We start from the raw sequence: 13621 nt of genomic DNA on the forward strand, positions 1-13621 counted from the left end.
CACATCTCTGAAAGGCACAGAAGCACAGAACAGTCGGGTTTAGGCTGACATTAAAAAACTTACACAATCACTGTTGATTTATAAACCAACTCCCTCAGCAACAGATCCAGCCAGAGAGGAGATGCCCCAACAAGGCTGTTTAGCAGTGGGCAAGGGCACTGCTCCACCTCACCTGGAAGGTACTGCAGAAGGGGGCGGAAACAGCATTAGGGGAAACCAGGCCTCACTCCCCCTCTCTTGGAGAACCTTCCTTGACCCCTTTCATCTAGAAACTCACACAAATTTCAAAAATGGTACTTGCTTTTTGACCAGTAATTGCTCACACCTCAGCTGCAAAAAAGCGTGTTCTAGGGGAAGGAGAGAGCTCACTTCCTGGGTTAGCTGGAGTACCAAGCCTCTTACGAGCTCACACGATACTTGGGTGTGTTTCAAAACGAAGACTGCTGTGAAGTTGTACCAGAACCAGCCTCTGAGGAGGTGGTTGCACAAATCCCAGGTGTTTTGTCACACCACAACCGAGTATGTCACCGAGAGGAAGGTGACATACCTCCTCCCGCAGGTGACCCAGCATCGGGCACGCCGGGGTGCGGGGACCGTCAGAGTCACCGAGACGAGCCCTGCGGCCGCGGGGCCACCACCCCGGGCCAGCGCGGCCCCTCCCTCCCGGGGCGGGCGGAGAGACCCGACCCTCCCCGCCCCTCCCCGCCCCGCCCCGGCTGGAACAGCGCCGCACCGCTCCGTCCTGCCGCTCGCCCGATCCCCACGCCAAAATGCCGCTTATCAGCGTCCCCAAAGAAGTGGCTGTCGGCACGGCGATGCTGGGGGTCGCCTTTGCCACGGGTGTGCTCGCAGGTAAGCGGCGCCTCCCAAGCCCTGCTATATTCCCAGAGACGTGAAGGCTGCGCCTTCCCGGTGTCCCCAGCGGGGACGGGAAGCGCCCGGACAGGTCCCTCCCAGGGCGGGCAGGAGTCCTCGCCGCGGTGCAGCCCGGCGGCTGTCCCGGGAGCAGACCCCTTGGGATTTATTTTGCTGAGCTGCGGCAGTAAATACACCGATGTTCTTAGAGCCCAAGCCGCTCCCTGTAATCCAGCTGCCGCAGTGTGGGGCCAGGCCAAGGTCCGAGCGAAGGCGAGGACAGCTCCCCGCCCGGTCCCCCGCCTGCGCTGGTTTGGTCAGGCCGGGGTGCGGTCCTTGCGCTCAGCATTGTTCTCTGGTAGCAGTTTCGCTTTCACTGCCCCGGGGCAGCGGAAGAACGAGCCCACGATCCAGGCGGGGAAGCAGACTGGTGTTGGGTTTGTAACGCGGGAACTTGATTACTTACACTTTGATTTAAGGCAAGTTGTTGAAATAATCTACATCTCGCCGTGATCGTCTGTAAAATAGAACCATTAACAGAAGATAAACCCCTCGAAATAAAAGTGTTCTGTAGATGTGGAAATGAGTTTGTTGTGGTCTCTTCAAAATAGTTGGTCCATCTGGTAAAAGAAACGTTGGACAGGAAAGCTGCAGTCAGTACTGTATTTGAGTAGACATGTACAAATCCTTAAACTTTCAGCACCTACTTTATTTGCATGCTGGTTTCATGCTAAACAAGCCATTGAGCAATACTACATTTTCCCTGGCTGGAAGGCAGGACAGTGTCATGAGGAGAGCACAGGGTTTGAGAAGACACATGAGTTGATGGGCCTAAAACCTGGCAGCCTCTAATCATCTGCAAAATAAGGACTAAGAAAACTGTGTGCCTCATTCATGTTTCTCTCTTTGAATTTTAAGTTTTGATGGGGTTACTGCTCCTGTAAAATTATGGCAGTTTATAACCACCACATTGGCCCCTGAACTGAAGCCTTTCTGTTTCAGCCTTTAGAGGTCTGGGCTGGACATCTTAGAGGCTAAAAAGGAGAAAGAAAGAAAGAAAGAAATTATAGTCCACCTGGTTGTCCAGCTATGTTGTGTTTTCCATTTTTGTGGCTATTTTAGAGTGAAGAACTTCTTAACCTTTAGTAATGCTTCAATGCTTACTTTATTTAGAATGGCAATACCTGAAAAGTATAAAAGTTATTATTATTACTTACTTTTTTATAGGTAAAAGATACCCTTCTTTCATTTTTGGGACCCCGAGTGGTATGATTAGGAAGAACAGTCCTCTCCGGCAGTACATACTGGATCACTCATTGCGGGAACATCCAATTCTAAAGAAGCTGCGTCTGGTCAGTATCGCCCACACCTCATCCTGACCTGCTGGGATCCTGGTCACATTTCCATCCTCCGTCTTATTTAACCCACTAGAGGGTTTTTTTAACTGGTGATACCCAGACCCTTCAATGTTCAGGGCTATCTACCTACATGACTATTTAATAGTATTGCCATACATTTTAGACATGTTTTTCTATCCTTGGCTCCCAAGGCCATGTGTTAGGGTTGCACTTGGTTTGGATTTGAACAGATGACTTCTGTTCACTTTGGTTGGCATATAAGGAACCTGTAGCTCAGAGACGTGATGTCCTCCATCAGGCTCCAGTGTCAGAGATGAGACCAGACATCCTGACGCAGGTTTGAGGTGAGACAAACTGTTCTTACATAAAAGAAATTAAATGTTAACTGCTGGAACAGGTTAGTTGGAATGATCCCTAGTAGAAGAAGGGAAATGGAAGGACATACTTTCCTGTCAGCTGTCGTGGCACAGCCCTGCTTTTCTCGTTGCCCGTTCTTCAGTGCCAAGAGCCTTTCCACCCTGGGATGGGTAGGATGGGCACAGCTTCTCCAGGTTTCCACTGTGTAGCCAGGACTACGTGGTCTGACCTTTGGTAGACATGAACCTAGCAGTTCATTAAAGCATTTTACACATCTTGAAGGAAGTGCATCTGTTTGTGTAAATTCACAGAAATAAAGGACTTTCATAGTCAAAGTTCCTCTGTGATTCTTTGTTAGTTACAAATATTGCTGAGTTTGCCACAGCCATGGTAACTTTGGAGCATATTACTGCTTTCAATATCCACTGCTTATGACACACATAACATCTTCCTTATAGTTAAATTCAAAACAATTTCTGGCTCATAGATGGAGCACAAAGCCATCTAAAATGAGGAGACAGGGGTATCTGCTTATCCTGGAGTTTCAGTAGGATTTTTTTCTTTAGGATATTGGTTTGGTAGATTTGGTTTTTTGTTAGATGTTATGTGTTATATTTTTTCCCTTTTCTAGCTCACTGCTGATCATCCCTGGGGCAGAATGATGGTGTCCTGTGAGCAGGCTCAGCTTATGGCAAATTTGGTCAAACTCATTAAAGCCAAGAAAGTTATTGAAATAGGTAAGAGTGTCACTTTGTAGTAAAAAACTCTTGCCTATCATTCTCCAAATACAGCTGCATTTAACGTGAAATATCCAAATACAGGAAGGCACCACATACATCAGCAAAAGGTAGGCAAACTACAGCATGAAAAGGAGTGTCTGATTTGCACTTGGTTGCCTCTTTGTCTAACTGTGCATTCAGTGATTCTGGCATCAGCATGGATGGTTCATCAGTTCTGAAGCAATCTGAAAAACTGAGCTAAATAAATCTCTTGAGTCTTCAGCAGCTGCAGGACAGGGTGTATTCTGTCCTTCCTATATCAATTTCTTGCTAGAAGAAGGTATTATTCTGCACAGGCTCTGTATCAAATCCACTTTGCTTGATGCACCTATATTAGCAGGATGTCCTAAAAGACAGACTGATGCTGAGCAGCCAGGTATGGGTTCCCACCATCTTTATTCTTGGCCTGGCTGTTACAATTCCCTGGTATTTTGCTGCTCCCTTGGGTTACACATGCAAGACCAGACTCTGTCTTGTCTGTCCATGAGCCTTTTGGAAAAAGCTAACATTGAAGTTTGCTAAAAGATTGATTTTAAAAAAAGAAAAAATACATTAAAATGGAAGGAAAAATGAAAAATCTTTATTGTCTCTTAACAAATTGCCATTCTTGATCCCTTTGGGGATTTTATTCCTGAAGAGAACCCTGTAGTCCTGTTTTCACGATACAGTAAGTGTTAATGTCTCTTGTGATTTTCCTAGGTGTTTTCACAGGTTATAATGCCTTGAATATGGCACTTGTCCTGCCAGATAATGGCCGAGTTATTGCCTGTGATATAAATGAGGACTATGCCAAAATTGGAAGGCCACTGTGGAAGGAGGTAAGCAGCATCCCCTATACACAATGGGGGCAGCTGCCCTTACATGTGAAGAGATTTAGGTATTTTTGACTTGCACATTCACATAGAAGTATTCTTACCATTAAAGAAGGCTGATAGAGTTCAGTTTGGGAAGAAAAAAGTGGTGTTTGGAACCTAGAAATAACAGAAAAACTGTCTGAACCCCAGTCACTCCCTGGGTACAGCCACTACTACTAACAGGTTATTTCTTGACCACTTTTATCAACACTCTCTTCTTTTCCATCTTAGGCAGGAGTAGAGCATAAAATTGACCTGCGGATTAAGCCAGCAATTCAAACGCTTGGTAAGTAACCTGACATAACCAATTGCTTCTCCTTCCCTAGACATAGAAGAAGGATACAACAGTGACAAAATCTAAGACCAAATATGGTTGTGAATGTGATTTTGCTAACAGGGAGGCAGCTTCTCTTATATTAATTAAAAAGTAAAAATCTTAAGGCACTCACAGTTCTCCTACCTACTAGCAGAGAGAGAGAAAATGCTTGTCCCATGTAGTGGGCAGTACTGCTCACTCACCTGTCCTGTCCATCACTTTATTTAATCTATCAAGTACTATTGTCAGCTGCTTCTGGGAAAGATGATTAAAACAGATTAGTTAGACAAAGCCAAATTTCTCTTATCCGTTGTCCATTCTAAGCAAGTATTCCTTTGTTAAGAGAGAAAGGGTTCCCTGATAGGGCTGAGGTGCAGAAAAAATTCAGAAGCCAATATATAATTTAGGCTGAATCATGTTCAGAGAAGTTCAATTTCAGGATGTGCCGAAAGTGTGCAAGGCCATTAGTGAGGCAATGACTTGTCTCATTCAAGGAAAGAGAAAATGTGGAGCAGAAATGCTGAAGTGTAAGTGTTCTGAAAATGCAAGAAATTTTCTGGGACTGTTGGATGCAGCAGGTTTCCAGCAGAGGTGTTTCATTGATCCACAGATCCATTGATAACCTTGTATTACTTTCAAATCCATCCTTTCTGAAGAGACAGGTATAGGCAGTTTGCTGATATACACACTCCTTGAAGGCTGTCTAACTTCTTTGTCCAGGCATTGCTTTAGACAAAAAGATCTTCTGCTGACAGAGGCTAAGGGCTGGTTACAGGAGTGGCAGAGGACCTTAGGAGACAGCAATCACCTTCTCTTCAGCTGGCAATTTGGAATTCTCAGTCAGGAAGCCTGTCTAAGAGAACTTAAAACTGAATTCTACTTGTCTTGGCTCAGAGAGGGACTACTTACAGCAATTTCTTGCTATAAATATCTCTGACAGGGTTTGTTCATGACCTGTGTCATGGCACTTGATCTGCAAGGAGAGATTAGCATTTAGAACCTGTTCATATAGTGAGAAAAATTCTAATCCACTCAAGAAAACAGTTCTCAGCTCAAAAAAAGCTGAAGGTGTAGAGTATGTCCAGTTTCAAAGTGCTTGACTTGTTTTTACTGTACCTTTCAGCAGTCCCAGCTATATCCTTCAGGTTTGGAGCTACTCCACAAACTCCTAAGCACGCAGAACTCAGTAACTGTGTGTTTTATGGCATACTTAATGTCTAGATCGGTTTCTGTGGGATAAGCTTTTCTAGTAATTACCTGTGGAGGAATAGGCTGCCTGGTCAAGGCAGCAGAAAACATTTAATGAGAACTTTGACACAAATGGATTACTTCCTCCTACATAGCACTAACCAGGGTATAACAACTCACTTTGTTGCTCATCCAGATGAACTGTTGGCCAATGGAGAAGCAGAAACCTTTGACTTTGCTTTCATTGATGCCGATAAAGAAAACTACAATGAGTACTATGAAAAATGCTTGCGCCTTATAAAGAAAGGGGGAATAATAGCTATTGATAATGTAAGTACTGCAGTTCTGGTGGCTATGCACAGGAAGTTACTGCATCTGGCTGTGGGAAAAAGAAAGAAAAGTCACAGTGGAAATCTAGTAATGTGATTTCTGACCTGCAGCTAGGTTGCTAATTGTGACACGTTTGTTCCACGTCACACAAAGAAAATTCAACGTAAACTCTTAAAGTAAGCTATATAAAGCACTAATAGAAAACATAGAAATTTTTTTTCTTATTTTTTACAGAGAATGCTCTGTATTATTCTGTTTTGTCTTGTAGTGCATGTAAACTATGTACAGTACTTACATAAGATCAAAAGTAGCACTTGTAATCAGTAACTATTAATAAGTTATCAATTAATTACTTTTACAAGAAACAAAGGACATTAAACTTCAGGCACCTTCAGGGTTATGGTGACAGCCAAATAGGTGCTCTCAAAAAAACTATATTTAAAGACATTGTTTTTTATTTTGGTTTCAAATCTACAGTAGAAGTACAATTAGCAAGTTCTGTGGTTTCTCAATCCCACTTACTTAGGGGAGTTGCATGTCAGAGACCATTAGACATCTGAAATACAACAAATAATATCAATCTCTAAAAAATTTAAAATAACTTTTCCAAAGCCTTCTTAGTGGTCCAAGGACAATACTGGAACAAAGGAGGTGTATCATATTTCTTTTTTCAATAGGTCTTTTGGAATGGAAAGGTGCTAAAACCAAGGAAGGATGACTTGGCAGCGCAGAGTATCCACCACCTCAATGAGAAGCTTCTCAGAGATGCACGTGTTAATATCAGCATGCTCCCAGTGGGGGATGGAGTCACATTAGCATTCAAATTGTAACTCAAGGAAGCCCAGCAGATGGGGGATAGCAAGCAGCATCAAATCATCAGGAAAAATGTAGGTGGAACAGCATCAAAAATTTAATTTAATCTATATCTCCACTGGATAGCATAGCCTGGGAAAGTAAACTTTAGGAACAGCAGGATCCTAAAGGTAGCTAAGCAGAGAAGAGAGATTTATTGAGATCTACTATGGTTTCTTACTTTAATTGTAATAAAGGAAATAAACTTACATTAAATTGTCCTTGTAAGACAGTGGTTGAAAAAAATCCCCCTCTATAGATTGTCCAAATGACTCAATACAACAAAGTAATTTTCTGTCCTAGAAGAACCTCTTGAGCTGTGGAATAATCAGTCATCACCATCAAAAGGAAAAGAAGTGCAGTTTACTAATGTTTATGGCCATAATAGAAAAATGGATTTTTAATGAAATGACATCAAGGAGATTGCTAGCCTTCTCAGACTGAAAATATTGTAAGTCATTCCTTATCTTTAAAGGGTACTACAGAACAAGCCTCAAAAAGGCATCATGTGAAAAAAACGTTATTTTTAAAAGCTTACTAGAGGACAAAACAGTATTTGCAAATACAATAACTATTCTCTAAAACTTTTGTGCACAAGGACTGGATTTCTTTAACCTAGGTAACAATCCAGGTAGATTTCTTTTTTTTTTAAGTCAGAGTGAGGAAAAGCAAACGGGCAAGAAGTAAACCAAAACAATTCTCCCTCTTTCCTGTGTCCCTCCCCTTACTCCCTCAAAGAAGCAACTTGCTAGTTGCTTGTTTCCTAGAAAGTTGCAAGCACAGAGTATTGGTGGCAAGCCTATAGAAGGATTATGATTGTATGAGGATGCAATACAGCTGTTAACTGGCTGTTCAAATTATTACTGGAAGCAGAGATTCCCTTCCCTGGGCAGCAGATGGCAAAATTTCAGGCTGCAATTCTTTATTACAGATAAAAATTGATTAAGTAAGAAACTGAAAGTAGGATTTTTCAGACAAAAGCTTCACTGGTAACTGTTTTGGGGAACTGGTAACACTGGAAGTATATGTATAGAGGAAAGAGATCTTCAGTTTTGTTGATGACCTGAAGGAAAGCTGTTACCAGAGCTAAGAGAATCCTTTGTCCATTTGCTTAAACAATGCACTTGAATGACTCGAGCCACTGGGGGACAAAGGTTTCAAGTCTCACAATGTTTAAAACTGTCTGCTTGGCTCGTACTTTTGAAATTTCAGCTGGGTGGCTTGGGTTCTGGTAAGGGGCAGAAGTTCAGAGCAGAAGTTCAGGCTCTTTCCTGTCACAGACACTGACACAGACACTGCAGTGTAGAGAAATGAAGAAAGGAAGCATTGCCTGATGGCTTCGGAGTAGGGTTATGACTGAGGAGATCTCAATTCTATTTCTGTCACTTCCACTTAAAACACTGATTCAGCAAAGCATATCAGGATGTGCTTAAGTACTTTGCTGAATTGAGGACTGACTGCTAAATCCAAGTCTGGGAGAAGGCCAGGACAAGATGTGTGTTGCCCTTAAATGAGAATCTACATAGGGCATAAAGTTTGCTCAATTTTTCTGAGTACAGATTTACCCTCAGAGCTTCAAACCTCTGCACTCCTCAAATTTCTTCTCTGCATAAAAGAAATAACACCTTATTAAATTCTTAGTGACTTATAACAGCTTTCAGATGGAGTGGCTAAGGGAGTGTACAGGATTATTACACATTTGCATGCAGAGCTTCTGGCCGTGTTCTACTTTACAATTTTACTTTGTCAGTAGATACCAAAAGAATCCCAAGGGTTAAAAACATTAAATGGGACACTTTAACAGCAGGGGCATCTTCTCAAATATTCCTGCATTCAGAGGCTAGAGGCTGATGAACATGAGCAAGACAGAAGCTGTTAAGAATACTTACCCTGCCCTAAAAGTACCATGATGGCCTTTCCCAAACATGGAGAAGCTGTTGGAAAATCAGCCACAGACTCTGCAACTCTTTTACAATTTTCCAAGTTGCAAGAACCCTATCAATGAAGGTGAGCCAAAAATGGGCAAGCATCATGAGTATTTTTGCAAGAAACTGTCAAGTAAGAGTTTAGCAACATTTAAAACCAGATGCAAGCACTCATAGTTGATGAAATCAAAAACAACTATTCTTTCTGTAGTGGGTACTGGCAAAGTCCCCATTACTTATGCTAGAGGAGAATCTATCAAGTGCCTGAGGCTGAAGCCATGTGCAGCAGCTAGCTAGCATTTTGCCTTTGCTTTGGACTCTGTTCCATTTTAAATATGCAGATCATAATGTGAGTATTTCATCAAACCTGTCTCCATCCTGATCACCTAATTACCATTAGAAAGAATAGCAATGTGTCCCTAAACTATAGATTGATGAGCCATCTGTAAGCGGAAACAAAGAGCAGAAGGAAGCTTAATTGAATCAAATATTTAGAATGCATTACTCTATCTTGTAGTTACTCAGAAACTGGCCTTCTCTTCAGGCTTCTGTCCTGCACATCTGGAATTTATCACCACTAACTGCATTTAATCCTTCAACCTTACCATGAAGTGACTGCTGATAATATATAATTATGGTTCAATTCACGTGATGAATCAGCAATGGGGAATTTGTGGGGGCAGTGGGAATTCAGACTTCCATTAGCTGATGAGAATGGACCACCCAATATCACAATGCAATTCTTTGTCTCTTTCTAATGGAGATGCCACGTCTGGAAGCTCGTGGCTCTGCTGTGTCTGCTCACCTCTCTCAGGTAATACACCTGCCTGAGCTACTGCTCACGCTATAGAGGCTCAGGATTTTCTGCCAATGGAGAGGAGCTGACCCAGGGGCACAGCTGTTGCCCAAACCTTCCCAGACAGCTGTCCCTGCAACCCGACATTTCTTCTGCTTGCAGGGGGGGACCCCAGAGGGGCCAACACAAGTGACAAATGTACAGCTGGGACTTGCTCAGAAGCAAATGGGGCTGAAGGATGGGTCATGAAACAAAAAACAATAACAACAACAACAAAATAATTCCCCCTAATGTGGTAACTTCCAGAAGCCACCATGAGAATAAAAGCATGTAATCCTAACTGCTGGTTAGGTATCTGAGTCTCTGTTCCAAAGATATCACATTCAAAATGTGGTATGTATGGTATGATATTTACATGGGTGACAGGGAAGGGAACAGAAGACTTTTAAAGAGTAAGCTTTGCATCTCTACTAGCTAATTAAATGATCATGACTGAGACTGGATGCTGAGAAATCTAGAGAGAAGGCTGCCCCCAAAAAAACAGCTTATTGTCCAAGGATAGACACAGGGCTCAAGGCTCAGTTCTGCATTTTCGATGCTGCAGCTTTTAATCCCACTGGAAGACGGGGGTGGGGGGTGAAGCAGGGAGTATCCTCAGTCTCTCATGTTACTAAAGAAAGTAATGGCCTAAAGAAAAACCGGGCTACTGAGTGTTACATGACTTATAGGCATTTGTTGAACCTCTGACACCACTGTCACTCTTTCTTTTAACAAACTCAAGTGTTTTTAATATATTTTAATTCAGTCACCTTGCACACAGACAGCCCTTTCTGTGAATTGCTACTCATGGAAGACAACTGGCAAACTTGTGACAAAGCCCTTAGGATACAGGGAAAGGAACATGAATACAAACTTCATCTCAACCCTTCCTTTGAGGCATGAGCAGTTCTCAGAAAACTTTGCAGCTCAGACCTGAGGGATATGCCATATCTCAAGCACTTTAGTCTTGATACTGGAGTGGTAACAGCAGCAAGTGCCATAACTGGCTCGTTTTTGATGATGTAGTAGCATGCAGTTGGCTGCATCTCTGCTTATGTTCTGTTTACCACTTGAAGAAACCAATCCTAAATGGTCACAATGGGAGTATAAAAGCTAAGAGATCAGTACTGTTTAAAGAGATTTTTCTCCTTGTGTGCTGGGTTGGGCTGAAGGAGAGTTAATTTTTTCACAGCAGCTAGTACAGGGCTATGTTTTGGGTTTGTGCTGGAAACAGTGTAGATGTTCCCCTCACTCTACTGTACCAAGGAACAGGCTGGGGATGCATGAAAAATTGGGAGAAGGGAGAGCCAGGCCATCTGACCCAGACTGACCAAAGGGATATGACATGGCATCATGCTCAGCATATAAAATGGGAGGAAGAAGGAGGAAAGGGAGACATTCAGAGTGATGGTGTTTGTCTTCCCAAGTTATATATGATGGAGCCCTGCTTTCCTGGGGATGACTTTCCTGCCTGCAGATGGGAAGTGGTAAATAAATTCCTTGTTTTTACAGCTTCTGCTTTGTTTATTAAACTATCTTTATCTCAGCTTACAAGTTTTCTCTTTTTTTTCTCTCTCCCATTGCACCAGAGGTAGTGAGGGAGCAGCTGTGTGGGGCTTAGTTGCTAGTTGGGGTTAAACCACAACAACCTACTAAGTGAGATTAATGCAGTGTGGTTTTATCTGTCCCATCTATTGAAAGTGCACAGGTCTCCTCCCTCATGGCACCACCTTGAGGAAGGTGACCATGCTGAGTGGCTCCATTCCTTCTGTCAAAGAACAACCAGACCAGCACAAATAACCTAGAGCATCCCACACACAAAAGATCTGGGCCCATCTCTGAGTGGTTTGCAGCACATTTTATTTTACTGCTCATTCCATTTTAATGGGAGAGGCAGCACTATCATGGCCTTCCCAGAATGAAAACGTGGAAATCACAAATACAAAAGAGGGGTCTTTTGGGAAGGGATTGCTGATGATGTCCCAAAAAAGTACCAAGCAAGAGAATGACAAAGCTGTTTTTTTCCATCTGTGCAAACCTAAGAGTGGCAAATGAGCATTCCTTACCACAGTGAGCACTGAAGTTTCTTGACAGAAGCTTAAAGAAACTTTTGTTTCCTATCTCATCAGTTGCTCTGCTCTCTGGTCTTCCAAGCCTTTTCCCAGGGCTGTGGCATTTCTCTGCTGCTGCATATTGTGCCAATGATTTGCACTAGATGAAAAGGTTCTCCACAAGTATAAAGCATTACCTCAGCATAATTCTAATCACACAAAATTGGTCTCATGCATTTGCAGCTACTCATAGTTTCTAAGTCACCTGTTTTATAATAATTTTTAAAGCAATGTTTTGAAAAAGGAAATGAACAAACATAAAACCTGCAAAAGAGGGAAATTAATGTGGGATTTCAGACAAGTTATTTATCTTCCTTTTTGGCTCAGTGCAATACTGTAGGGATAAGCACATAACTAGCTGCTTTAATATTTACTCCTATTATAAGAAAAATAAACATTGCTGATAAGTCACTGCTTTCCAGGATTAGATTTCATATTTTAGAGACTGCTTTAAATTAATGCAGAAGCAAACATTATCTTTTCTTCTTATTCATATATTTCCCTAATGAGTTCCAAGCAAATTGTGCCTACTTATATTTTATGATTTTAAATAATTAAAACATTTTATGGAGGCAACTAAAATTCTCCCCAGAGTTAGCAGAAAGATTATTGATTGAACAGATCTCAGGCTACAAGGAAAAAATTATTATTTAGTTTAAAGGCTCATAATTTTATTTCTATTCACCTACTAAAAAACCAAGAGACTGTGCATTTTTCCAGCAACCTTTTGAGTTATGCTGGGGTAGGGACTTGGGTTATATTGCTGAGATGAAAGCAGTAACTTTTTGACATTATGAAATTAGATTTCAGAAGATAGTTAATGAGAAAGTGTTATTGCTGCTGTCACAAGTAAATGCAATACCTAAATACTGCACACCCACACAACGCCGCAGCATTCATTACCCAAGATAATGCCTTACTGTACAACACCAAGAATTTTAACTAAATCCACAAATATGAAACATCAACAGAAGAAATCCACTCTTGGAGAGGACTGGTTCACAGAATACCCAGGCTTCATTCATGTGGTGTGGCCAGAGAAGTCCATAAGGTTATGACCCACATGCCACTGTCCTGTAGCACAACAATGTTTGTTTGTTGCTACAGCAACAGAAAAGGAGATTCTTCCATCATGAAAAGAAAAACAAACAAGCCATATCAATGAAAAAAGAACCAAATCAAAAAGAGACAAATGCATTTTAAAACAGGTGCAAAGAAACCTTCACAAGAAGGGAAATGAATGTCTGCAAATTCAAATAGAAGTAAAAGGAGGTAAAAGTTAGGCTTATTTGTAAGGAACCTCATGCTTGTCTGTGACGTCACCTTGTATCTTTTGTTGTATGGGGTTTTAGGAAGCAAACATTAGTAGTTTGCATTTAAAGGTCAGAAAAGTATGTAACTCCTTGGACTAGTAAAACCCCAGAAACAAACAAAAAGCAGCAACCAACCAGAAAAGACCCAAAACACCTACAGTACTTAGCTCAAGAATGCTGATTTGGAGCATTATTTTTACCCTGCATTGCATGTCCAACCCTTTTGCTTGCAACAGTGAAATTCACACAGACTGTGGCTCACAACTCGGTGTTTACTTCATAAAGGTAGGTGTTTTTCCATCTGCCTACCAGAAGTCAATGCTGCTGGTATCTGCTACAAATCAAAACCTGGAAAGCCAAGAAGCAAGAGCAACTGCAATGAGCAGAACTGGAAAGCTTTGGCAGACAACAGTGGACACCTTTGGATTCAAGCAGAGCTGTAAAGACTACATGGGGTCAGGGAGGGAGTGGGCAATGAGACCTCCCTGCTGCTCTCTGTGGAGGTCTGGCAATGTTCAGCTCCACAGAGGTGAGAAAGGGTCCCTCAG

General features: G+C 42.1%; 1 protein-coding gene across 1 annotated transcript; it reads left to right on the forward strand.

Moving 5' to 3' along the window:
• The first annotated feature begins 699 nt into the window (after positions 1-699).
• COMTD1 (catechol-O-methyltransferase domain containing 1) lies at positions 700-11195 on the forward strand. Its single transcript, XM_015633817.2, has 7 exons — positions 700-852; positions 2083-2207; positions 3202-3307; positions 4049-4167; positions 4435-4489; positions 5904-6037; positions 6715-11195. The coding sequence occupies exons 1-7, from the start codon at positions 771-773 to the stop codon at positions 6865-6867; spliced, it is 774 nt and encodes a 257-aa protein (XP_015489303.1). The 5' UTR covers positions 700-770; the 3' UTR covers positions 6868-11195.
• Positions 11196-13621: the final 2426 nt, after the last annotated feature.

This window comes from Parus major, chromosome 6, assembly GCF_001522545.3.
Source record: "Parus major isolate Abel chromosome 6, Parus_major1.1, whole genome shotgun sequence".
In the NCBI taxonomy this organism is placed as follows: Eukaryota; Metazoa; Chordata; class Aves; order Passeriformes; family Paridae; genus Parus; species Parus major.